Genomic DNA, 25,459 nt, shown 5'->3' with positions numbered 1-25,459 from the left:
ACTGCACTGTGCTTAAAAGGTATTATTTAACTCGACTGGATGTGCATTGTATATAATCAGCATGGAGTCAAAATCTGAGGAGGAAAGGAAATGTACAGAAAGTTGCAATGCCTCTCGCACACAGCAGGGGTGACTGGATTTTCAGTGCCTTCACAGGGCACAATTTATGGCCATTATGGTGGTCTATTTCTAGCTATAGTGATGGATTCTGCTCAATTATTGTCCATTATGGAGAAAGATGGCCGCGAAACCATGCCAGAAATGATTGGTTCCCGCTGCAGCGCATTTGATTGAAATCATCTCTGCAGGTTCAGCTCAGCCAAAAGTAGCCTAAACTCAAATTCTGTTGTTATGTGACTAATTAATGCAGTAATTCCTTCTGGCTTGCAGTGCCACTACTTGTTGCCCCTACAAGAGATTGCTGAAAGCATCTTTTTTCTCAGTTCTTTCATTTTAAGATTGAAAGGTTGTATGTGTGTTTTGGTAGAACAGTAAAGAGAAATATAATAAATACATAATAAATACATTTATATTTTTGGGGTAACTGCTATTGTCGACTTAACTAGTAATGATCTGATGACCCCTGATTTTAGTCTCAGGATGCTTTGTGGATCTTCCAGCACACAGGTTGTAAACTCTACCATAGCATGTTTTTTTAGGCAGCACAGAACCGTTGACTGTATATAAAGACAGACACAAATTTTCTGAACATTTTTTATTTTCAATCTTTTGAAAACGACTCATTTTTTTATCAAAGCCAAACTAATTTACGTTCACCAGAATACTGATTGGTCTTCATCATGAAGTCTTTTCTTGTAAATTGAGAATACAAATGCAATGGTATACACATTACTATCTTCCTGAACATGTTTCTAATATAACGGTTTGCCAACTTAACACCATAAAACAAGAACAATGCTGTCTCTCACTTTCCATGTTTTCCACCTGGACGATCACTTATTTTGAATGCTCTCTGTTTTGGACAGATGTAGTCGCCAGGTGTAACAACCAACTAATGCAACCAGCTAGCTAGGTACAGCTGATACAATTTGTCAGTGACAGGTTGTCAGCTGTTCTACATATGATACATTTTCAATATATATCTCTCAATATCATTACTGTAATTTGCTAGTTATGTAAAAAAAAATCCTTACCCTTCCAGTAAACTTTATTCAATAAGTTAGCTCTCTTGCTACTTTCAATATGTTTGGGTCTAAATAATGGAGAAGAATCGGGAAACAGAGGGCGAGTTCCTCTTATTCCTGGCATCAGGGCGCTGCAGTGGCTGTCATCTTGCCAGGCTCAGGCTGGCAGTCAGCACAAACTGGAGGTAATTGAGAGAAGTCCCAGCCAGTTGCACAGGGGGGCCTCCGTCGGCCTCTGAATGCCACCATAGCCCACAGCGGACATTAATCAAAATCCCCGATCAATAACTTCTCAAGTGCTAATAAGCACTGGCACATTTCGTGATATGTGAGCCCCTTCATCATTTCAACTACCGGGAGATTTATAGGAAATCCATTGTTAGGTCCAAAGTATGAGGTAATGTAGCACTTAGTAAATGAAGTAAAACCAAAAGCCTGGGGTGATTTGTATTTCATTTACAAAGGACATGTCTAATCATTAGGAGCTCCATCTCCCTGAAAAGCAACCAAACGGCTGTAATGATGGCTGTGTTCTTTTATAGCTTACTTACTCAGCAATGACGCAGGAGATAACGGCAAATAGTGAAGCCTCGCTGTCCTCCACTCCCGACTTGTTCGCTCCCAGACAGCCATGGGGGACTCCTATGCACCATGGAGTGATTAAAGTCATGTTAGAGAAGCATTATGGGTCAAGTCATAAAATAATTTGATTTCTGTTCCCCTCCACTGTCTCCTATCAAAGTGATTGGTCTCCTGGTCATCTCACTGGCTGACATAATTGTTAATTAACCATTATGGGCTGCCCTCTCTCATCTATATCTCACAGCAATTACTCATTTGACAACAATGCAATATATCACAGGGTATGATGTATGGACACGGACCAGTTTTACGAGCATGAACTGACTCAATATCCGGAAAATGTTGTGCATTTACTCTCATGTATTTACCCTAGTATTAATCATAGCATGGTGTTGGTGAGATGAATCAATTTTGTTGAAAATCTTGGCAGCTCTACTTCACTTAGCACCAAGAGCTGACGGATAATTTTCCTTTTCAACCTGTTGTCCGTGCAAATTTGCAAAGGACTCGCTAGGACAGCTTTTTTCTTTTTCTTTTTTTTTTAACCTCACGCTTAAGTCATCAGCTCTTTGCACGTCAAGGTGAGTTGTCTTTTCAAAAATACCACAGATCAGGCAAAGAGGTCCAGGGGGAAGAAAGTTAAATAAAAAGCTCTTTAAAATGGTATTCATAAAGAAAAAGACAAACAGCGACCCTGCTGAAAATAAAAGCGCGCACCAAAATCCATTCTGATGACAGTTGGAAGAATGCAGGCTTTATGGGGGACTTGAGCCCCATCTTTGCTGTATCTTTTAAGCATGATTATTTACTTAAAACAACAAACCAAAGCCCCAAGTCTGGCATTGTGGACGACAGGCCTTTGATTGAGCTCTGAGCTTGAATTCTTAACTAATAAATTGTTCCATGCCTTTGTCTGGGGCATTAACAGCAGTGGTCTACGTTTTTCTTGCCCTAATCTCAAGAATGTGGCAGCCTCTTGAGAAGCTCAGGGGTTTCCTCCTCTCCCAGAGCCAGGTCTTCACTTTGTTTTCTTAGAGGACTCCCTAGATTGACAGGCCTCACCGTTAGCCCTCTCCTCGGCCATCTGTTTTCACCGATTCTGACTGAGCACATCAAAGTCAATCAAGGCTGCAAAGCATTTTAAAAGTCGCTCACCCCCGCCTTGTATGTGAGAAATAAAGCAAACTTTTCATCAGGCTCACAAAAAGAGACGGCTTGTACTGTGTGTTTGTGTGCATGGTTTTCCATGTAAGGCTGACCTGGGAGGGATCCCTTAGCTCACAGCACAGGTATGAGCAGCTTAGCTTTGTTGAGTGTCGACTCTGACGACAGCTCGGTGAGTCACCTAGACACATAGACGTTCCTCCTTTGGTCATGTTCCAACTAATCACTGACAACTCCCTGACAATAAAATAATCATTAGTGAGATTGAGACATGTCGTTTTCAAAGTCTTTGCATGGAGATTTGTAGCTTTAATAAAAACACCTATACAATAGTACCAAAATATTCTCTTAAATCTCAAATTAAATCAGAAAAACATAATCAGAAATAAGTGAATTAATTAAGACACAATCAACATTGTATATATATGGCATGTATATGTTATTTTTCATTATTTTATGAATAAGTAAACTGCATAATTATATTGTAGTCAAATTAGGTTTTAATTGTTTTATTATTAATGTTTATTGTTGGGTAATTAATAACTATAGCTGACAGTTAAATGTATTCTAATGGAGTAAAAAGGGACCATAATTTAGAGTCATGAAATGATAAAGGAAGAAAATGGAATAACTCAAGCAGATACAAAGTACCTTACTCTTTTTATATGTATTTAAAGGTTTAAAGTTAAACTACAATACAGCACTCACTTGTTGTGGACATGTTAAAATGAATAATATTGACATGTAACATAGAGAGGCTTTTACAGACTCAAATAAAGACGTCAAATACTTCACACAATTAAATGAATGTAATGAAAAATAACCAATCAAATGAGGAGATACTGTGAGCCAATCAGAGGCAGCGATGAGACTCGGTGGTGGTGACGCTAGTGGCGGGGACTGGTTACCTGGTAACCACTCAAACACTGTTGATAGGATGGAAATACGGAAGGTTTGGATTTCAGCTCCTATTAAACCCACTTTACGAATTTACTAATCAAAAAAACTTACTAGTTTGAACATTTAGTTTTCTTCTTATCTGTGCAGAGACTATGTCCGGGGTTATTAATTGCAGACTGTAAGCCAAAGCCGTTAGCTGGACTAAATTACCCCGTTTTGTGCTTTGCACCTGTTAGCTTAATGAGGTAGTTAGCAAACACCTGTGTCATCTAAACTTCATGCGGTTGTGTTGAAAATGCAGCGCGGTAAAAAAAAAAAAATAACCGATATATTAATTCGTCTCTGTGTATAATTAGGTTAGACGTTCTTTAGGAAAGCCAGAAAATAGATGTGCTCTTTGTAAGTAAAGTAATTTCCCTGACACAATAATTGCTGCACCAGTGAATTATCTTTGGCAATTAAAACATTTTCCATTTGGCCATGCTGTAATTTATACCCACATTTTACTGTTATTTGGTGTAGACAGTATGGTTCAGAACACATTTATTTTATGTATTGCTTTTTACTCACCCTGATTGAAATAAATAAGTCTACATTTGCTGCTTTGTCCAAGTTGCAGTTATGCATCTTTTAATAAAACTGCAGCGGTGAACATATTTTACAGAGCCTGAAGTCCAAAACGGACAACAAATTGGTGATCACGTCAGTTGCCTTCCAAGACCATTTAACACGGACCCTGCTGCATCCAGATTTCTCACTTTCTGACCCTTTTCTGAGGCGCACCAGGAAAGCATCCAAATATCCAAAAGCAAGAGAGAGAGTGGAAGAGAAGCCTCGACATGGGCAAGAAGAGAGAGAATATGTGCTTGATCCTGCTCCACCTCCTTTAACATTAGGTAGAACAAACATGGTATCTTGAAAAAGGCTTTCTCATATGACTTATAAATATATAACCAGCATTTTTCTTTTAGCTCAGAAGTTGGGTCTGGTGGCCTCCCCTGGAGAGAGACTAACAGAATACGAGTGGACTCAGGTCAAGGCGAGGTCTGTTCAGCAAGAGGAATCAGCTCAGCCTTGTGCAATATGCAGGGAGGAGTTTCGACTCCAGCCTCAGGTATTCCCCAACACGGTAGCTAGTGTTAATTCTCTGCGAAAGAGCTCTTTTCTTCTTACGTGTTTTCTGTGTCTGTCCTCAGGGAAACCTCTGTTTCCGTATACACCCATTGACACACGAACAAAGCAACCCCCCCTTTGCCTTCCCTCTCCCCTGCAGTTCCTGTATATTCTAATCTGTGTAGACAACTGTACAAATTTACCCATACTGCCTTGGAACTCAACTGTGACGTGATGATGTAGCAATCAGTGTGTTACTGTGAGGGTCATTCAGTCTTTTACACCTTTCCGATCCCCTTTTAAGATGCCAATCTCCTCAAGAATGCAGGACTAGAATAGGCGGCCTCACAAAGCACAGTTGCCATAGATGCACGTGTAAATATTAGTTTGAGTCAGGGGGGGAAAAAAGTTAATTAGAGCCTGCTAACAAGAGAAAGTGACAAGACGGAATCTTTGTTGATTTGGCATTTTCCTTCATATTGTAACAATGGAATCGTACAATCTTGTGTCGCATTCAGGAATTAATATGACAGTTAAAAATGCTTACAGCAGCACTTGTACTGAATCTGTTTTGTGGACTAAAATATTTGCTTCTCTTGTCCAGCTCATATTATTTTAATACTAACCACAAATTGTTTGTAAAAGATTTAAAACAGAAGACGTTCCCCTGCTATCCATTAGTTTTTCATTTCTATATTGTATGACTGAATGCAGCCTGTAGCCTTAGAGCAGAGAGAGAGATGTGAAATTTCTCTCTGGTCTAATGGCTTGTCGAGCTCCTGGAAATTGTACACTGCAGGGGGCCCTTTCACTGGTGATGGAGTGTGTTGGTCAGGCCAAAAACAATGGGAAATCAATATGCCCCCCCTTGCCCTCTAGAGATCTGAGTAAACTGGTCTGTGTGCCAAGCCCCATAGCTTTGGTTGTCTCCATTCAGACGATAAAAGAGTCCCTCTCACAGGTAGAAGGAGGCTATAGTCCAGGTCCCAGTTGGCCCACTGGGGGCCATGCTGACTCCTTCTATCCTCTTGGCAAATAACACTGAAAGGCAGATACAGACATTCACATATGTGCACGAATACACACAGATTTAGCCTGGCTTAGACCTCCCCTATTCACTCTATATATGTTCGAAGCACTTAAAAATATTTAAAGCCAATACACGTTCAGTATCCTCAAAGCAGGAGACGCGGCTACTCATATAGTCAATTAAACTATAATATCTAAACTCGAAGATTAGTTTAGAGTCCTTTATCAGATCCATTGTATGTGTTCTGCTTTTTAGGTGTTGCTGTCTTGCTCTCACGTCTTCCACAGAGCATGTCTGCAGGCCTTTGAGAGGTTTTCTGGGAGGAAGTGCTGCCCAATGTGCAGAAGAGATCAGTACGAAACACGTGTGATCCATGATGCAGCGCGCCTTTTCAGACATCAGTGTGCCACCAGGTACAGATACTGAACCAGGAATAATTACATTAATACTTAAATACACAAATTAATAGACATATGTGCTGTAATCCAATATTTCTAGTAGTATTTGCATATTAAACTAGAAGACTATCGAATTACACAATCAAGGGTCACATTGAAACAAATGTTGACTGTGTGCTGCGGTAAAAAAACTATAATAAAACAAGGAAAGTAAATGCATGTTTCTTTATTTAGCACATTTTGTTACAATAAAACTGTGTGCCTTACGTTTTAAAGTGGAGATGGCACTTATAATATGTGAGAGTTCAGCAACGCTCTTCTCATTTGTACTAATAAGATGCTAATGGCTTCACAGAAACATGGCAATCATTTTCCTGGAACATGTTTTTGCATGCATTTTTAAGTAGATTATCTGATTACTGTTATTATGTTTTGTGTGTAGGATTCAAGCATACTGGCGAGGCTACGTTGCTCGAAAATGGTACAGACATGTCAAGAAAACCGTCCGTCCAAAAGACAAAGAGCAGAGGCGCAAGTTTTTCGAAGCCAGGGTGAGTTTTGTCTTAGATCCTGCAGCAATCACTTCAAACCTACTTAAGATCACTTTGATTGAAGAGCATTTGTATTCCTCCAGCCTTTTCCCCCCTACATTTTCCTCTTTGACATTCTTTGATTGTTTTGTCGGTCAAATAACGTCTGTGACGAACATCACATCTCGAGGGTTGAGATGTCGGTTTCAGGGACTCACTGACCCCGGCGCTAGCCTACACACACACACCTTCACCTGCTCTCACCCTCTCGAGCACCTTTGATGTTTTGTGAATCATGCACTGTTTGTCCACTAATGTGGAGAGAGTTTTGTGTTTTAGTCAAACAGTCTAGAAATTCCAGGGTCAAGACAACAGCACAATGTCTGCTGTGCATGTTTGGGAGTCCTTCATCCATCTATATGTGTCTGGTGCGTGTATGTTGTCCTGTTACTTAGATGGATCGAAGAAGGTGAAGAGGTGAAGAAGTTGACCGTGGTGTTTGAATACTTGACACAGGTTGTCATTTCAAGATTTGTCCTCTTTTAAAGCTATAAATCATGCAACGACTGGACTTGATGGGGAAAATATTTAGAAGTGTCCAACCATTGGTCCAGCCAGCGGATGGGGTCGTTCGACTCTGATGCTGTGTTGCCTTCATGGTGGTTTTCAGGAAAAGGGAACATTGCCACCTAGTGAACCTCCCCCAGCTGAGGCCTTGAATGACCAAAGACTACACTGGTCAACATTTCTCTTCACAAAGCATTGGTCTTTTAGTGGTATAGAGTAGTTTCCCCTGGAAAATAATTCAGTGACCCTCCTTTCCAACTAGCTCCAACACATGTATGTCCACTGTGTTGCCAGGTGCTATTTATTCCTTTGTGGAGTGTTGCAATCATACAGAGTGCTCCTGGGCTTCAAAGAGGCTGATTAAGCTAAAGTCACACTTACACTTCCCATGTGTTGCAAGGGTCAGACTGTCGTACCCATCCCCCTGTCAGTCTCCATCATCTCACCTATAAACCCAGCCTTAATATGTCGCGTAAACAAAGGCACAGCATTTACTGAGCCAATTAACTCTGTTCCAACACATTAGGCCATGTCCAGCTACACATTCTCAGGATGGAGTCATAGACTGTGTCAAAGACTTTACATTCAAGTTGTGTGATTCAGCGGTTGTGGGTGGTCATGAGATTGTCTCCTATCTTTTGTCACACCGAGGATGATCTTCAAGAGCTGCGCAGCACAGCGCTGACAGGTCTGATTGACTTGATTCTCAAGTGGAAGACTTATTTGCTTAGCTGACTGTAATGCAAACAGGCGTGTTAGTGCTAAGCTGGGACCTGTACGAGATGGAGAAACCTATTCTTTGAGTTTTAGTCATGATAGCAGAAGGCAATAAAACATCTTTGTACCATGAAGCCACAGGTGTTCCCTGTAAAAAACATTCAGATATCAGTTCGGTTTCTGAATTCTTATCTGCTTGTCCCGATGCCCAGCTTTCAATTTTTGCTGTGTTTCGGCGGTCCGACCCTAAGTCAACACATTAAGGGAGACAGTACCGACATCTAGATGGATTGCCGTGAGATAACGCGTGCACCTCAACTTCCCCTGAGTCCTTTCTGGTCCGCATCGACTGTGGAGCAAGGCAAAGTTCACCAGAGGCTGTACTGTTTGCCTTGACTGTCGAAAAGTCAGCCAAGCACATAAAACCCTCCATCCGAATGGTTAACAGTTGTTTAATTAGTGATAAAAACCTAGCTGTAAAGTAATTCTGATGTCTCTGTGACAAGCTAAGGGATAGAGTTTGTATTTGTGTGTGTGCTTCATAAAGAAAACAAGCACATATGTGCAAGCACGTGCTGAGGATAATCTCAGTAACATGTCGAGGTAATTACTAATCTTCTGCGCAACTGGTTGACACTCCGTCAGCGACGTAGTTTTAGATTTTGGACTACTGATCAATCAAAAGAAATGTTTTAAGATGCAAATTCAAACTGTGACAGATTTATAGACAAAAAATACTCGTTAATATATACATTTCTGTAATGATGGTTTGTTATAATGTGCAAGGATGTTGCTGTTTTTGTTACGTGCACAAATCTGTGGTCAGTTGCATAGATCTTTTTATATACCGTATACAATATATATACAGCCTCCCCATTGTTTCATTAACCAAGTTTTTTTAATTGTTGCCTAGCAACAGCCACTGTAAATGAGAGAAGACAGATGATATCTGGGTACAAAGACAGCAGAGAGAAGTCTTTTAAAAATAGTCAATTTGAGAATGGAATAGTTGATCGGGTGCACCAGAAAATGTAGAAAATCCTAGAGTCAGGGTCGTAGAGACAGAGACCCAGAGTCCAGATGTCCTTATTAAGATACCTCCTCAGGAAAAAATACCCAGATACCAAAAAGTCTCCACACTATGAGGTAACATTCACATGGAGAAAAAACTAATCTTTTATATATCTCAAAGTAGTTAAATCTACAGAAACTGCTATAAAATATGTGCTATATACACTCTCACCAGGTTGTTAATATGCTCATATTTAAAGAGGACTTTTGTCGTAGGTACAGCCCTGAGCTGAAAGATGTGAGCTATGTCTGGGTGTGTAGACCTGCTGGCTAAATTGGTGCAGAAATATGGCAGATTGGTAATTCCATGACACTTTATCTTGAGCCGTTAGTGTTTAACTGGCACACACTAACAGTGTGTACAAGACTGAAGAGAGAACATGCTTGTGTGAGTGTCAGTGATGTGTGTGTTTCCATGTTTCCCAGCTCTGTCTTCCTTTTTTTACTGGTTTCCATTAATTCTCCATGTTAGTGGGAGACGTGACTGTATTGATCTGGCTGTTTAACAACTGTACCCTGTCAGCGTGCCTCAGCCATTACAATACACACACACAATTAGCCTGCGCCGAAAAACACGACTCTATTGTGCATCTGAACGAAACGTTCGCATCCTTTGTGCCACTAAAATGGTTTTTCTAATTAGTTGCAGGAGTTGAATGACAGCTTTGTCCGATACTGTCACACCGACACGGAGGCTTTTCTGAGTGATATCGACCGCTCACTGTCATCAAGCAGACGAGTGTTCCAGCAGCTGGAGAGAAAGAGCGTCTCTGAACCTCAGGAGAACGACTGGGACCAAATAAAGAGCCAGGTCAGAAACAAGATACACTCTGCTGAACCATAAAAATATCTAATCCCAGTCTGATTCTTCCAGGCTTGCCTTTGCCTTGACATGTTAATGCTTGCATGGAGACGGCAGCATCACAGCTGCTATATAGAAAGTAAATATCCCTCCAGAGGTGATCATTCACTTTACCAAATGAATGTGAACGAGAAGGCTAATAATCCTCTGTGTTTACAAAAAACATGAGCAAGTCTGATAATGCACGGCAGGCTTTTCATCGCCCAGACTACTGTGGAGGAACTGAAAAGACATTAAGATTTGCTGTTCCATAAGGCTCCATTGTTGGCTTTCATTGCAGTCGGTACCATTTTCCATAGAGGGGGTGGGGTGTGTGCAAAGGAGATGTCTGTTTCTTCTTTTTTTTTTTTTTCCTCTCTTTATCTGGTGTGAAAAGGTTGAGCGCAAGGCAGGAGTGGCTCAGCCTTGACATGAAGTATCAAACAGTGAATGTGCTTTCAACACATACCTTGCACCTTTTTCACGGGTGCAAACTCTATAAAGCGGAGTGCAGCTCGTTATGAAACATTTAACAGTGAGGCACGTTGGCTCCCAAATAGAGGAAACTGTCTTTGGTAGAGTCGTGCATGCTTTGTTTTTATAAGGATCATTGATAAACATGTTATCACCTCGTGTTTAATCACCCCAAACAAATACATAGAGTATCCTCTCATGTTCCTAAATAGATGATTAGCCAGAGATGTAATATCGATTGCTTCAAACTTTTGACAGGTTATTCAGAGAGGTGTCTGGGACTGTCCCATCTGCCTGACTGCACTGAGCAATCCCAGGCTCCCAACGCAGTCCAGCAGCTCCAGCCTTCAACAGCGCAGAAGCACCGTTCTCCTGTCCTGTTCCCACCTTTTCCACCAGCAATGTCTAGAGGCTTTCGAGACCTTCACCACCTTCACTCCAGATACCAGACCTTCATGTCCACTGTGCAGATCTGCCTACCGCAAAAAAATCATCTAATCAGGTAGTTTAGATTATTCCATGTAGTTGTATTTCTTTCGTCTTAAAGCGACAAAGTTACAGGAATAGTTGCTGATTTCGGAAAACGTGCTTCACTTTTATACAGAGTTAGATGACAAATTTATAATCACTTGTCCAAGCATTTAGTATAAGGCCGGAGCTGGAGGGTGGTTAGCTTTGCATAAAGATGGGAAATAGGAGTAAACAACTAGCCTAGCTCTCTACAGGATATAACAAGTTTAAAAATAGCTGCAATAAGTTGCACCCGGCAACATGCATCTCCACATCTTTACATTTGTGTGCTGATACGTTGTTTTTGTTTTAAACGATTGAACAAAGTTAGTCTTTATGCTAAGCTAATTGTCTGCTAGCTCCAGCTTCATATTTAATCCTCAGACATGAGCAGACTTTGGAGCTTGTCGTCTAACTCTGCAAGAAACTGAAGGATCTTTTTTCCGAAATGCAAAAGCAATATTACACATTTCACCACATTATTAGGTTTAATGATGATAATATAAGATGACGAAGGTATGACAGCACCTCTGATCTAACTCCTTCTAGTCCATTTCCCTAAATTTTCATAGTACCACCACTCATGTCCCAGATGTCACAATGAAACCTGAAAAGACGTCAGAGCATTGTTTTATTTGCAAACACACAAACATCAAAAATAATATAACATTTAGCAAACTGAGAAATTGTAAAAAAATACATTCACAAAACATGTACCAAAAATGACATGCAGACACCGACTGACGAATGGACAGAAATAAAAGCTGCTTCATTTACCACTCAGGCCAACTCTCAGCTTTGGAAACTTCCACGCAACACAGAGATGTACTGTAAAGGCAACCTAGAAAATGGCCCTTCAGAATCTCTTCAGAAGCGACTACGAGGAATATGATAATGACTTATAGTTCTTTTAATCATGTGTGTGACAGTTCTCTGCCAGGTATCCCAGAGTACAGTTGCACAACTTTGATAAGTCTTGAACACTCTAGTAGCTACTGTAGCTCATCTAGATTAAGACTTATAATTATCTTTTGCCAAGTTACAGTATCATCCTTTCTGATTTGCCATTGCTTAGGTGCAATCTTGATTTTTCACAGTATCCATAGAATATTGTTGTCTGATCTACCAGTAAAATAGCTGTGCACACTTGGGAAACAAATGGCAGACAACCAAAAGAACAAATATCTACTAATTCTTTTTCTGCTAGTACAAAATGTTGGTAAACCTGCTCTGCTTACATCACGTGTTTGAAAATGAAAAACATCACGCTGCTTTGGATTCATTTTGTAATGATGTTTTAGAGCAGCCTTTACAAAACATCCTCAGGTCCGATTGGAGAAGCTGACATCACTGACTTTTATGATTTAAGATGTAAATTTCTTTAAATTCAGTCTTTTATAATAAAGTTTTTAATGTAAGAAATGACCTGTACCAAGAAACAAACATTTCAAATGATATATATTAATTATTCCTTTCTTCTTATGATCATCATGTTGTTTTAGTTACTGTGAAAACACATGACATCTACTGTAACACAAATGAAAAATAACATCAGATCACTCCACTCTGTCCATCCAAGTACTCAAGTTTCATTGGTAATGAATGAGTCTCAAAATGAAGCCGCTGTGACAACATTCATGGCAAAAAGAAACGTGTTACACCTGGCTGGCTTTAGACTACTCAGTGGCATACAGGGAATCACAGTGGAACTGTCTGAAGACTCACACTGAACATGTACACATAGGTACATGAGCATAACCTCCACACAACAAGAAACAACCTTAACAATGAGCCTCGAGATGCTTGTAAGGCATTTAAGGTGGTTCTGGAGACAAAGAACATCACAGTTCAGAAGATTATGCAGCGATACAACAACATGTAAAGGGGCCTGAGTCACCAAGTTTTTCTCCCGGCTTCACTCGTGCATTTTGTGGGTGAAGACTGTTGTAGGTTTGCATTAGATGATTTGTTTTTTATTTTTTATTATTGTATATATTTACAACAAAATACAGAATACCTAGTGATTCAGACCCTCAGTGGGTCAGTGCCCAGTATTTACATCCAAATAATGCAAAAGAGGTATGAAACACGATTTAATATGTACATGTAAATACAACATTTACATAATGAAACAAATTTCTGTGCCCTGCAATTTTTTTGGGAAGGAGGAATAAGCAAAACAAATGCATGTGCATAAAAACTTTAACCTTAGGATTAGCTTCAAATGCACTACATCAATCTGCTCATTGGAGCTGAAGCCATTTGTAGAGTAGCTCCAGTCAAATCTAGAGCACCTAAAAACAGTTCTTACCCTACTTCATACAAACTAATGACATCATCAATAAAGTTAAAGCGCACTTAAGTAAAGCCAGATAAAAAGATGAAGGACAACAGGAGTGCTAAAATCCCTACACCTGTAATTAAGAATGACAGTGCCAATGCATATAATGAGAGCTGTACTGATGCTGATTTATGTACTGGCTGTAATGAATGAATGACTTATTTTCATGCTTCACAAAGCACATTTTGTTATTTTCACATTTTGAGACCAAAACTGACACCGCATCATGCCTCAGTTCACGTAACAATCAAAAACCAACAATTAAAGACCATTCATTTCTAGTGCAACTTACTGACGTATAGAAAAAAATCTTACTGAATTGTGTGTGGGGGGGGGGAGGGTTATTTACCGAGCAGAGCCGGATATTAAAAAAAAAAAGGTGCATCATTTCATCTGCTTTTGTCTAGTGCAGCGGTGTACAGGTTGTAGGAGAATACCAGGTAGCAAAAGCTGGGAGGGAAGAATGCCCCTGAAGCAAGTGATGGGTGGTTTGAAGTCACAGTCGTGGTTGAGGTCAACATCAAGGTCACTGCAGTGATGCCAGTCTATTTCACTCCTCAGTCTCAGCCCTGGCTCTGTCCCAGCTTCCATCCGAGACGCAGAGGATGGAATGTCACGAAGCTAAATTGCTCTCAGCCTCCATTTGCAGCATCCGTCAGACACTGCCTGGGTTTATTAAGTTCCTTCCAATCCTTTTCACCTTTCAGGAGTCAGGCAGTACTGTCGAAATCTCCCTTTGGCTGTGCTAACATGTATGTGTGTATGTGTGTGTGTGTGCGTGCGTGTGTTGATCTATCGACGTTTTACAGAGTTTTCTGATGCCCGTTGGCTGAGAGCTTCCCAGATTCAGGGTCTGTTGGGCTGTTTGACAGTTGCAATTTATCCAGACCTGGGCAGTGGGAGATAAGGCAGAAAATCTCATTACAAAGCTTCAGACTTTCACTTAGACAGAGGTATTGATGTCCCTTTTTCCTCCTCAGTGCCTCTGTCTGACATCCTCTAACCCTATCCCACCCTGTGTATCAAACATCCAGGACCTGTCACCACAAGCCTTTGAGACTAGCCCCATCCTCTGTCACTCGTCAGTTTCGCAGCACATTGTCTATTAAAGCAATTTCTTCTAGTTTGTCACCCAGGTTATGCTATCTGAGAGAAATAACTTTCTTTCTACAAAACCACAGAGTAGGTTGGAGTTGGAGTGGATGTTTAAAACCAAAACCTTTGTGGATACAATATCTGGATGAAATTCAGAAGTCAAAGTTATTTGCAGATTGCTGTACATTCTCATTAGCCTGGTCGTTACCATCCTACGTTTCCGCCCGAAATTTGATTTCGGTCTGGCACGTTAGTCTGGCCCAGTGTAATAGGAATCTGTCTCCGTAATGGGTGGATGCTTATTTTGAGGTTTAAAATCATTGGAGTTCCCTTAACCAATCAGCAACGTTTGGTAATGACGTATATTGTGCGCCGGAGTTCAGGCTCTTACGCTTACCACTTCCGCTTCCAGTTAAATAAATCAAACTTTTCCCAAAGCCAGTTGGAAGGAGAGCTACGACGTCCTTGCCATTTATAAAATTGACAAGACAAGCCTCTTGTTCTGGTTTTAATTCCGTGATGCTCTCGAGAGTTGAGACAACTTCGCGGATGGCTTCTAGCGTCTCTTCCTCCGTCGCCATTGTTGCTATGCTGTTGAACTACAAGCTTCGCTGGACTACAAGCAACTCGGCATGCGAGTTCCGCGTCATCACTCAACTGTTCGCTGATTGGCGCGGACCGCACGGTTACACGCGAACCGTGGAAGTGCAATTTGGCCAGACTCCGTGCCAGACCGAAATCAAATTTCGGGCGGAAACGTAGGATGGTAACGACCAGGCAACATTCTCATACCCAATGATGGACCATTTGTCAGACACTGCAAAGAATACGTTGTGCTGTGTTATAACATAAAGATACACTTACCTAAAGCCTTTAGGAGCTCTTCCCGTACCGCTGAAGTGAATTTTCTCACAAGACAAAGTGTCGTCACGACCGCAAACAGCAGGTTGTATGAAAGAACAATGTAAAAGTTTCCCAGCCAATTAAACCTCCCAAAGTCTCCCAACAGGTCAAACCTGGTGATGCCTGTGAACGAGAAAAAGACAACATATTCCTGGGTTAGAAATCCAGTTAACATTCATTAAAAATGTGTAATAACTCTTCAGAGGCAGATGACAGTGTCTAAATTATTCCCCCTGATGTTGAAACTGCAACTCCAAAAAATAAACTACACTCTAAAAAAAACAAAGGACAGTGTTTTTTCCCAAGGCCCCATTTGACAAGATAAGTATTGTGTTCATAAGCAGAATTCTTCCCAGCACACAATTTAGGAATGTCTGTTCTGTCTGCAGTTTAGGCACTTTGAAAGTGTCTCTCTCCAGTGGTCCCTCTCTCAACAAGTAAAAAAGCCCAATCTGAAAGAAGGGCTTATGTACAAAAACAATTTCATGTGAGCTACAAGAATAATCTCATCATTAAGAAGTTTAAAACCAAATATTAAATTAAGTGACTCCTCATAACTGATTAGAACGGCTGTGTTGTATTTTGGGTCCTTGATCAGCCCCATGGACATACAGCATTTTGTGGTTTCATTTTGTCGGAGTACGGAGGTACAAAAATGAAAGCCACACCCACATCTCTCACAGATTCATGATCACCTGTCCACACATCCACCTGAGTCAGCTTCTGAGCTAACGACTTCAACTAATTCAAACAGCAAACAGGCACAATCTTGTACGGTTCCATGGAACTGAGCGGTTACACAATTCCTAGCAGATTTCAACCCAAACACACTGCCTGGCCAAACAAAAAGTAGCCACCAAAAAAAAAAAAGGTCACACATGCCCCTCTTAGCTCCACACCGCTAGGCCAATTTCAAACCATCTGCCCCAGCTGATCACATGCTGCCTGGAAAGCCATCAACGCTCTATTGTTTTTCTGTTTATCCATTCTGGCCTTCTAATCCATGTGTTCCTGCTCTCTAGGATAGCCTAGCTCTGACATCCAATAACAAAGTAATGTAGGGAGATAATTGAGCTTTCAATAAACTGCTGTTCATTTCTATTTCTGTTATTAATGATGTCTTTTTTGCTGCGTTAATTTTTAGCATTGATCAAGGGAATTACTGAATCAATATCTCAAGTCCAGAAGTCATATTCAGATGCATCAGAGCGAAGAAGCCTTAGCCTCTGGACTTCTCTGTAACATCTTCACAACCTCTGTCGTCAATTAGATTGGTCAATCGATTCGGTGTCTGGAGAGATGTATTTACAGCCGCAGTAAGCAGTTTGGCAAGCATCAAGGACCTTTAACAAAATTGCCTGCGAAGAGTCAGAGGAAGAGATGATGGAGACCCCAGTCGATACGGCTAACCACTGTGGTCTGGCTAAATTCATTTCTAATGCCAAAGGTTTTGATCTTGGTTCAGTAATTTGAGAAAATCTAATTGGAGGGGAAAAAACACCGTCTTAAATGTCAGGAGTGTAGAGGCAGTACAGTTGTAGACATTAAAATGCTGATGGTCATTCACCAAAGAGACAGGTCTGATTTATCAGGGTCATATGGTACAGTAGGATTATGCTCAATTTAAGAGGCTGCTTATGTCAGCAAACAAAACATACTGCTCAACCATCTGATTTCGTTCGTCAGACCTGCTCTCAAGACACATAGAAACACCTTTTTTTTTTTTTTTTTTTTTAACACTAAGCAGTAATTTCAGCCACTCACCAACATGAAAGTGATCTTTCTGTTGGGAGTCGCCAAACAACCGTTACCTGAGTGGGAACTGGTCATAATATACATTTGTTGCACGACGATATTCGTCACTACATACACACAATGAGCACAGTTTTGCGTGGTGGTACAGTTTCCTTTTCTGCGTGTGCGTGTTTCCCCCACTGACACACACAAAAAACGCCTCACGTCAACACACAAAACCCTTTCTTGTCTCTTAACATCTCACTTCGTCACACTCAACTCTCCACATGTCTTTTTTTTTTTTTTTTTTAAATCTTTTGCTGGGAGGCCTTTTCTCTTCAACTCTGTCTCATGCATTTATTCCTTTTCATCTATTCAGTGTCACAAAGCAGAACCTGTTGATATTTTGTAAAGCTCCCAGTGAGTCACTGTATGCTCGCTCCGTCCCATTCTCCCACTCTGTTGGTCTCTCACACACATACTCGCATACACACATATCGCTATTTAAACAGCTGTGCTCTGCACTCTGCATGTTTATTAGTGCCATTGTGATGGTGCTACTCCTGTCATTTTTACCCTTTCTCTCTGTGCTCCTTTCTAACGTCACTATGGGAAACTATAGGAGAATTCAACTCCTATGACCTGGTGTTGGTGGTGGTACGGAGAAATGGCTTTGGGGAAGGGACAGTTGGCGCTTTCCGGTCGTTTGTGCCGACAATATTTCGGTTCAGTGAACTACATATCAGTCAGACACCAGCTCCTGTAATGCTTACTAATCAACGTGTTATATCTTGTTTCTTAGATTTATCCAAAAATGTATGTTTACGCCAGGTGTGCAAGGCCACTTCTTGGCTTAGAGAGTTGGCTCTGGTGTTTGCATGGACAAAACAAAAGGAGATAAAATGTGTCACTACTGGCCGTGGCACTCTTTTATCTCTGTGAACTTTTGGGCTGAATCAAAAAATAAAAAGTAAATTTAAAAAATATATATATGATTTTTACATGTGCTGGCTGATTGATTGTGTTACTTTCAGAGAGCTAAAGAATAGCCGTTTTTGCATGTCGTTTCCAGTCTTAAGACTAACTTGCTACAGAAGCTACAGCTTTAGTGGATAAACTTGATCTTTACACAAACATTAGGTGTGATTTATGAAATAAACATGTACACAATCTCTAACACAGGCCTTACAAAATAACATACTCACCCAGAGTTCTGGACATCACTGGTAGAGCTGAACTCAGGACCAAGATAGACACACAGCACCCAATGATCTACAAATAAGACCAAGTAGTCACATGTCAGATTTCAGATCTCTCAAGCACATAACGTGATATTTTTAAGGGAGAACACCATGATAAGTGTGAGAAGAAAAGCACAAATTGCAGTTTTAGTCATGATGTGCCCACACATATACACGCACCACTTGATGTTAAATTGGTTCCACATATTAGACAATTAGTACCTCTGAAGTTGCTCATTACCAGGTTCCCTCTATTGTCCTTTCAAGTCCTTTCACTGAAGCGTCATGGCTAGTTAACAAGCCTCACCACTCCCAAACTCATTACCAAGTGAATGGGTGCCACTGTGGGCTGAGCAGAGCACACATCCTCTACTCCCCCCCCTCTCCCACAAAAAAAAAAACCCTCTCTCCCTCTGATGTACAAGAAAGGAGCTTGCACTTTGCCAGTGTTTACGCAACCCACAAACAAATATTGAACAGATCAACTAAAGCTATTGAGGGGCCCTGAAGAAAACATTTGCGAGCAGTAGGAGTTCAGAGTAGAGAGAAGGGCGGGAGCGATAGGGGTTTAAAAAGAAGAAGAAAAAAAAAAGAAAAAGGAAATAGATGAAACACAGGGGGGCCCAAACACATCAGCACCTCAGGAGCAGTTTCAGCACCCTTGCCCCCACTTCACCCCACTCCCACTCCTTCCATCCCATCTTTACCGTTGTCATGGTTGTGTCATCCTTCCTGGGAGTGAGTCCTTCAAAGACACGCAGGCTGTAGAAGCCAACGACAGAAGACACCATCAAGTAGCTGTTCAGCAAATCAATCAAGGACCAAAAACACTTTGCAAAACATTCAGTCATTTTTTATTTTTTTTATGTGTTCCAAGGCTGCGCCCTTTTAGCTACGATAAAAGGTGACGAAACAGCACAACATGTTTTCTGGAAGGTTTCCGGCTTAACGATGTCCTGGGTAAACAAAGCTGCCTTGACAATGTTGCTCTTGGCCATGGAGCATGCTACTCCGGCCACAGACAAAGGGGAGGTCACTCAAAGGATACAACATGAGGATGATCTCCAGCACTGCCTGAGCCACACCAAAAGTGGACAAAGAGGTGTTCCCAATGCCTCGGTCCTGCAGGATGGAGAAACATACAAGAAAAAAAAAATATTAATCGACATCATTACACACAAACAACACATCACAAAATAAGAAACAGCAACACTGCGTGCTGTGTGCAGTTGCATGCCCATGTTGTACACGTGCAATTACAGAAATCCTGCAAAGTGAGTACATGATGCATGAAGAATTTCCCCCACTTGAGAAAGACAGAATGAAATTGGCTAAGTAATGAATGGAACAAGATGAAAGAGGCTCTTTGCAAATCACTGTCGATCATACAATATGTGAACAGGTGTTCAAACAAAAACGGCACATTGCTTACGGTAAGAAGAGTGTACAGGCTGAACTCGCGCCAAAAACATAAAAACAACAAAACAAATACTTCAGCAAATACACTAGGCACCCCCGCACCGCTCACCCACCCACCCGTCCTCAAACCCTAAGCCTTAGGGCCTTCTGAAACTGGAGTAGGAAAAAGACATACATCTACATACCCTGCACATACCAAGCATCTGTGTTGTCAAATGATAAATATTTGCAAATGTCAGACTTGGCACCGGGACTGATCCCCTGAAAGATCAGTGTATTGTATGGGGCACCTACAGGACTTTACGGATACAAGTTGTAAAAGTACATGCTGCAAGTTCATATCTACGTGGATTCATAAAGTATACAGCAGTACAGTACACCATTCAATCATTAACCCTATAATATAGAGCATATTACAATAGTCTATATCCCTATATTATGTGTACATTCCTCTAGATAACTTAGCAAACATACAGTGCTGTTGGTAATCATTGTAACACTGATATACAGTATATTACAACTGCACAGTATATATTTAGAGTACAGTCATAGTTTTACTTTATTATTATTTCATCTAACCCACCTCAAGTGTCCTTATCTTAATTTGTTTTGTAAAAGTGCCTGCAGAAAAAGGAAAGCCTTGCAGGTTCTTTCATGCCTTTTTATGCAACTGTCATCTTTGGGAGCTTACTGCAGAGCCCTGGCGCAGTGCTTTTTTTCTCTTACACTGAGAATTAGCAGACAGCATCTGATGTCATTTATTAATGGAGGCAGGGCGGGCATGCAGTAAGACTGTGTGCACACGTGTGCACTTGCAATATGTGCGCACTCAGGACACCTAGCTTTCACTGTACACCTCCTTTCAACTTGTACTTCTTTTCACTTCAGTAGCAGGAAGGTTGATGGAGTGTGTGTTTGTGTATATCAAAGACAGGGAGGGGGGTCTCTGCTGCCTGCTGCAGGTCAGTCAACAGCACCAGCACAGTTGCAATACCCGTGCCAGCTTCTGTCTTTCTTTCCCACACAGATTTATTGACCTCAGATAAGTCCTCTCAGTAAAGGTACCTCTTTTAAAGTTGACCAAAACAATCGGTCTAGTTGCTAACAAGTAGTAGAATAAACAGTAAATATATAGAAGCTCTTTTAATTTTAGATACAGCAGGTGCATCTGTTCCAAACTTAAGTCTTGAGTAATACTCCTCATGGGTACTAACACTTTTAATCCATACCCTTATCTTCCACTACAAGAGAATGCCATGTTTTAACCTTAGCATCAAAAACTACAGATTTTAATATTTACTCATCTGGTCAAAAAGTAACTTTATTTAAGGCCCTTAGAAAAGGAAAAGGGCAAAATCGAGACAGAATCAAGAAGGTAAATAGCTGATGTCTAAGTATATACAATACCACTTAAAAGTATTTGCACTCCACAGAATTTTTCATAAAAATGACTCAAAACGTCAACGACAGCAGACAACGAGAACCCAATCAAGGCAACGAAACAGAAATATAATGCTTTTGTACTTGTTTATTTAAGAAAATGAATCATTTGTACATATCTGTGAGGTGCAAAAACTGTTATTGCCCCTTGTGCAGCAATAACAGCATCTAAACCTTTCCGGTATCTGCTGATCAGTCGTGGCTGGGAGGAATTTCACTTCAGGAATTTGGTGGGTTTCCTCACATGAACTGCTTGCTTCAGGGCCGTTCACAACATTTCTACTGGATTAAGGTCAGGACTTTAACTTGGTCATTGCAAAACATTCATTTTGTTCTTCTCTCACCATTCTGTTGTAGAACGACTTGTGTTACATGACCCAGATTCTCTAAAGATTCAGCTCACAGACAAATGTCCTGACATCTTCTTTTAGAATTTGTTGTTATATTTCAGAATTCATTGGTCTATCAATGACGACAAGTCGTCCTGGCCCAAACGCAGCAAAATAGGTCCAAACAAGGACATTACCATCAGCATGTTTCACAGACGCAATGAGCCTCTCACTTAAACCAAATTATTCTACTTTGATCTTATCTGTCCACAAAAGATTACCCCAATAGTCTTCTGGTTTGTTCACATGATGTTTACAAAACTACAGACAGGTAGAAATGATCATTTTGAAGAGCAGTGGCTTTGTACTGCAATACTCGCATAGCATACCACAATGTTTAAGTTATTTCCTTACTAAAGTAAGGGGGTGTAGTATATATAGTCTTTATATTAATTTTTATTAATTGATTTAGCTATATAAAGGGGATGTGTGCAGCTAATTAGTTAATTAAATCTATTATTATTATTGTTATTATCATTTTTATTACTAAAAATTAACCTTGCCATGATCCCCATCCCCATAGGGAACCAAATCAAACTGAACCGTGGCTCCAAAACTGTGAACTGAACCAAAACTTGAGGTTGGTGTATCATTACACCCCACCTGATGATCAACAACAACTCTTTTTCTGAGGTCCTCAGAAAGCCCCTTGTCCATGCCATCATACACTTCCACAAACATGTGTTGTGAAGATCAGACTGTGACTGAACAACACTCGAGTCTCTTTACATCGATTGAAACTCGTTGCCCTTGGAATGAACTTGTAATCCTAAAGGTGCACTTACTTTTGCACCTCACAGATATGTAATATTGGCTCATTTTCCTTAATAAACAAATACCAAAGCATAATATTTCTGTTTCATTTGTTTGATTGGGTCTACTGTAAGCGGAAAGTCCGCTGATGTTTTGAGTAATTGTTATGCAGAAATGTAGAAATGTTGCAAATACTTTTAAGCAGCACTGTACAAACTTGTGTGTATGTTTATAGAATGGCAACTTTAGTGAAAACTGCTGTCCAGTCACAGCTAATTACAGCTACAAAATACAGTGTCAAATGTGGCGGCTACCAAGAGAAGGGCCTGCAGTAATAGTTTTATTGGTCTGTCTTAGTGCTTGTTCATAACACTGTAAAACCTTGTGTCCTTTGATAGAAGCAACATCAACGTCTTATCTCCATTCACCTGCTTCTCCTCCCTACTCTTCTCTCATTAACATCCTTCTCTGCGCCCGTCCTCTCTCCTGCTCTGCAAAGCTGAGCGGGACGCTGCTCAATATGCTAAGGACTACAGCAGGATGCTTAGCTGGAAGGGAAGACAAACATTGACACGGCACTTCCATTGTGCTCTCCTCCCATAACAATCACCGCATCAGGGCCTCATTTGACTTTCCCACAGTCTGAGCCTCTCTGTTCTGGCAGTACCTCGTCCAGACATCAAACCACACGCTCACTCTTTCTCCACTCTCCTTGTCTTCTTCCAGACAGTGGGCATAGGGAATTTCTCTGCCAGAGGGGCAGAGAGGCTACGAGTTAGACTGTAAGGATAAAGAATTGGATAAACGGGTATCATATCAGTATTGATTGTTTTAGAGGACAAAATCCCCGCCTCATAGTTGTGTGAGATCAGAGGTGTGGCACCCATCCAGCTCAACAAACGCATAAACCATTTAGTGAGGCCTTACTGTCAGGGAGGACAGCTTCAAGCTACATGACAAGTGTAATTTGGGGGATTTTCTGCGACGCGTCTAGCCAAAGAAAACATCTCTGCTCAATAAAATAATTGGAATGTCGAGGGCAGCTCTGTCAGTTGCCCGCGAGACGCAAAATGAAATGAGGGAGAAATAGGATACATTATGTTGCCCCTTTTCACACAAGAATGCAACCACAAAAGTACACACACGCACGTGTGCACACACACCTCTGTCACTGCAGACGAGATGAGATACAGAGAGCTTAAAACACATTGCATGTTAGACGGAGATGCGAATCTCTGAGAGCCATTCCGCGCTCGGTTAGTCTGCTTCTCAGTAAGAGCCCTTCACCTGGCCCTGGCTGCCTTTGCAGAGAGGAGAAACAGCAGCTTATTCACTCACTGTGGACATGAGACAGGTAGCAAGCTCATTGAATCTGCACACTGCTGTGAAATGACTTTGAATGAGCTTCCAAAACAAAACCAGAGGCACAAGGTTGGAGCCTGATTAACATCTGGTCGAGCCTTTTCTTCCAGCATGCACCTGAGCATATCCGGAATTTGATTTATGTCCCCGCCAGGGACGTGGCAGGTCTGATAGGCAAGCGGTGTGCTGGTGTGTGTATGTGTGTGTGTGTGTGAAAGCTAAAAATGCACTTTAGTTAGAAGGCTTACTGTGGATCCCTTGGGCATGGCAGTCTCATCCACTAGAAGGTAGAGGACATTCAGCACCACCAAAAGAACTGAGATTGTCTGCAGACACAGAGGAAGGCAAAGATTTGTTTACACATGGTATAATTATAAAAAGATTGAGTATCTAGAATCATGATATAATTGAATTGCAGGGGCTGATCTTCAAGTATGGTAATGCATAATAACTATCTTGTGATTGTTAACTGTTCCAACATCAAGCTTCTTAAAACCTGAACGATGTGGGGCTGTTTGACGCACGTGCCTCTCACATGGCCCTTCTGTCTTATCTCACAGTATCAGACGACCTAAATAGTATTCCCACACTATAATTTATTGAAAATCACCGTTTTTGCAGGTGGCTATTCAGCATTGTCTTAAACAGCCATTAAAACAAAAGTAGTTTCCCCACCCAGACTGTGGGAAAAGATGAGTTCTGAGGTGCAGAGTTAGTCCCCGTGGCCACCAGCCAGGCTGTATGCGCCGCGAGTAAACAGTTTGGGCTTAATGATAGGTCAGTCTCAGCACTCACCGTTCCTGTGAGCAGGATCAGCATCACTATGGGATACAGCAAGTTCTTCTCCCATCCTGATGCTTTCTTTCTTCTTTCTGAGAGTAAACAAGAGCGCAACAAAGCGTTAGGTTATTTGTTTTGAGAGGAATATGTATAACCGACTCTCTAGAAACAAGATCCAGTGATGAACTAATCTCTTCCATTACAAACCACTTTCCGCCACTGGTTAATTAATGTGTTCATCAAAGACAACAGCAGAAACCGCAAGCCCTCTGGCTTTACTCACTGGGTTTGTAGTTCTTGGTTTGGTACAACATATCGTGAGTGTGTATATCAAACACAATCGCACCTCTCATCACAACCACCCCACCTCCAGGTAATATACATTTCATAACCTTTAAAAATGATGCTCTTCCTCTTTAATTAGTCAGACTCATCATGGCCTTAATTAGTGGAAACAATAATAAATCCTGGATAAAAAGAAGTGCAACAAAATTAATTCTGTGATTTATATTTTGGTTAGCGTGCGGGTGTGCGCGCCCCACTAACGCGTCTCATTCGACGAAGCCAGATGAAACATTTCAATTTTATACCTTCCTCGTATTTCAACAGCTCATCAGTCATGTTTGTAGACACTGCTGACAGCTTGTAGACCGCATGCACTATATCTTCCAGACATCCACTGTCCTCTTACAATGTGTATGTAACTGCCCTTTAGTTTTTGCCATATTGACTTTCTTTCTCCATTTCCAACCTTGTTAGGCCTCCTTATTCTCAAAGTGCATCCACCCTGCCTGCCCGAGAAGTTTGCCAAGTGCACTTTATATGCACCATCCTTCTAAATTAATGACATCACTAAAAGGCTTGCTACAATATAAAGTTTGCATCTTGTCCAATATCCTAAGTGCCTTTGTGCTCTCCTCCCCCCACCCTGCTCCCCAAAAGACTCAGGCCTCATTTATA

General features: G+C 41.1%; 2 protein-coding genes across 2 annotated transcripts in view; one reads left to right on the top strand and one right to left on the bottom strand.

Annotated features, from left to right (window-relative positions):
* Nucleotides 1–1,702: 1,702 nt before the first annotated feature.
* rnf32 (ring finger protein 32) lies at nt 1,703–11,563 on the top strand (the record flags this gene model as incomplete). The annotated part of the gene is made up of 7 exons (XM_084566658.1): nt 1,703–1,801; nt 4,456–4,687; nt 4,763–4,905; nt 6,190–6,347; nt 6,775–6,883; nt 9,861–10,028; nt 10,791–11,563. 7 exons carry the CDS (start codon nt 1,703–1,705, stop codon nt 11,028–11,030), a joined length of 1,149 nt encoding a protein of 382 aa, XP_084422784.1. The 3' UTR covers nt 11,031–11,563.
* Nucleotides 11,564–12,483: 920 nt separating this feature from the next.
* Nucleotides 12,484–25,459, bottom strand: part of lmbr1 (limb development membrane protein 1) — a 34,402-nt gene continuing 21,426 nt past the window's right edge. Inside the window, exons 11-17 of the mRNA XM_084566137.1 lie at nt 24,515–24,591; nt 23,968–24,045; nt 19,405–19,478; nt 19,064–19,154; nt 18,321–18,387; nt 15,343–15,504; nt 12,484–14,272 (exon numbers count right to left, since the gene is read on the bottom strand). Coding sequence (XP_084422263.1) covers nt 14,187–14,272; nt 15,343–15,504; nt 18,321–18,387; nt 19,064–19,154; nt 19,405–19,478; nt 23,968–24,045; nt 24,515–24,591 — 635 coding nt within the window. The 3' untranslated portion in view covers nt 12,484–14,186. The remainder of the gene's footprint in view (nt 14,273–15,342; nt 15,505–18,320; nt 18,388–19,063; nt 19,155–19,404; nt 19,479–23,967; nt 24,046–24,514; nt 24,592–25,459) is intronic.

The sequence above is a fragment of the Chelon labrosus genome, assembly GCF_963514085.1.
Source record: "Chelon labrosus genome assembly, chromosome: 18".
NCBI lineage: Eukaryota > Metazoa > Chordata > Actinopteri > Mugiliformes > Mugilidae > Chelon > Chelon labrosus.
Note: the sequence above shows the minus strand (reverse complement) of the source record. Positions and strands in the feature narration are given on the sequence as shown.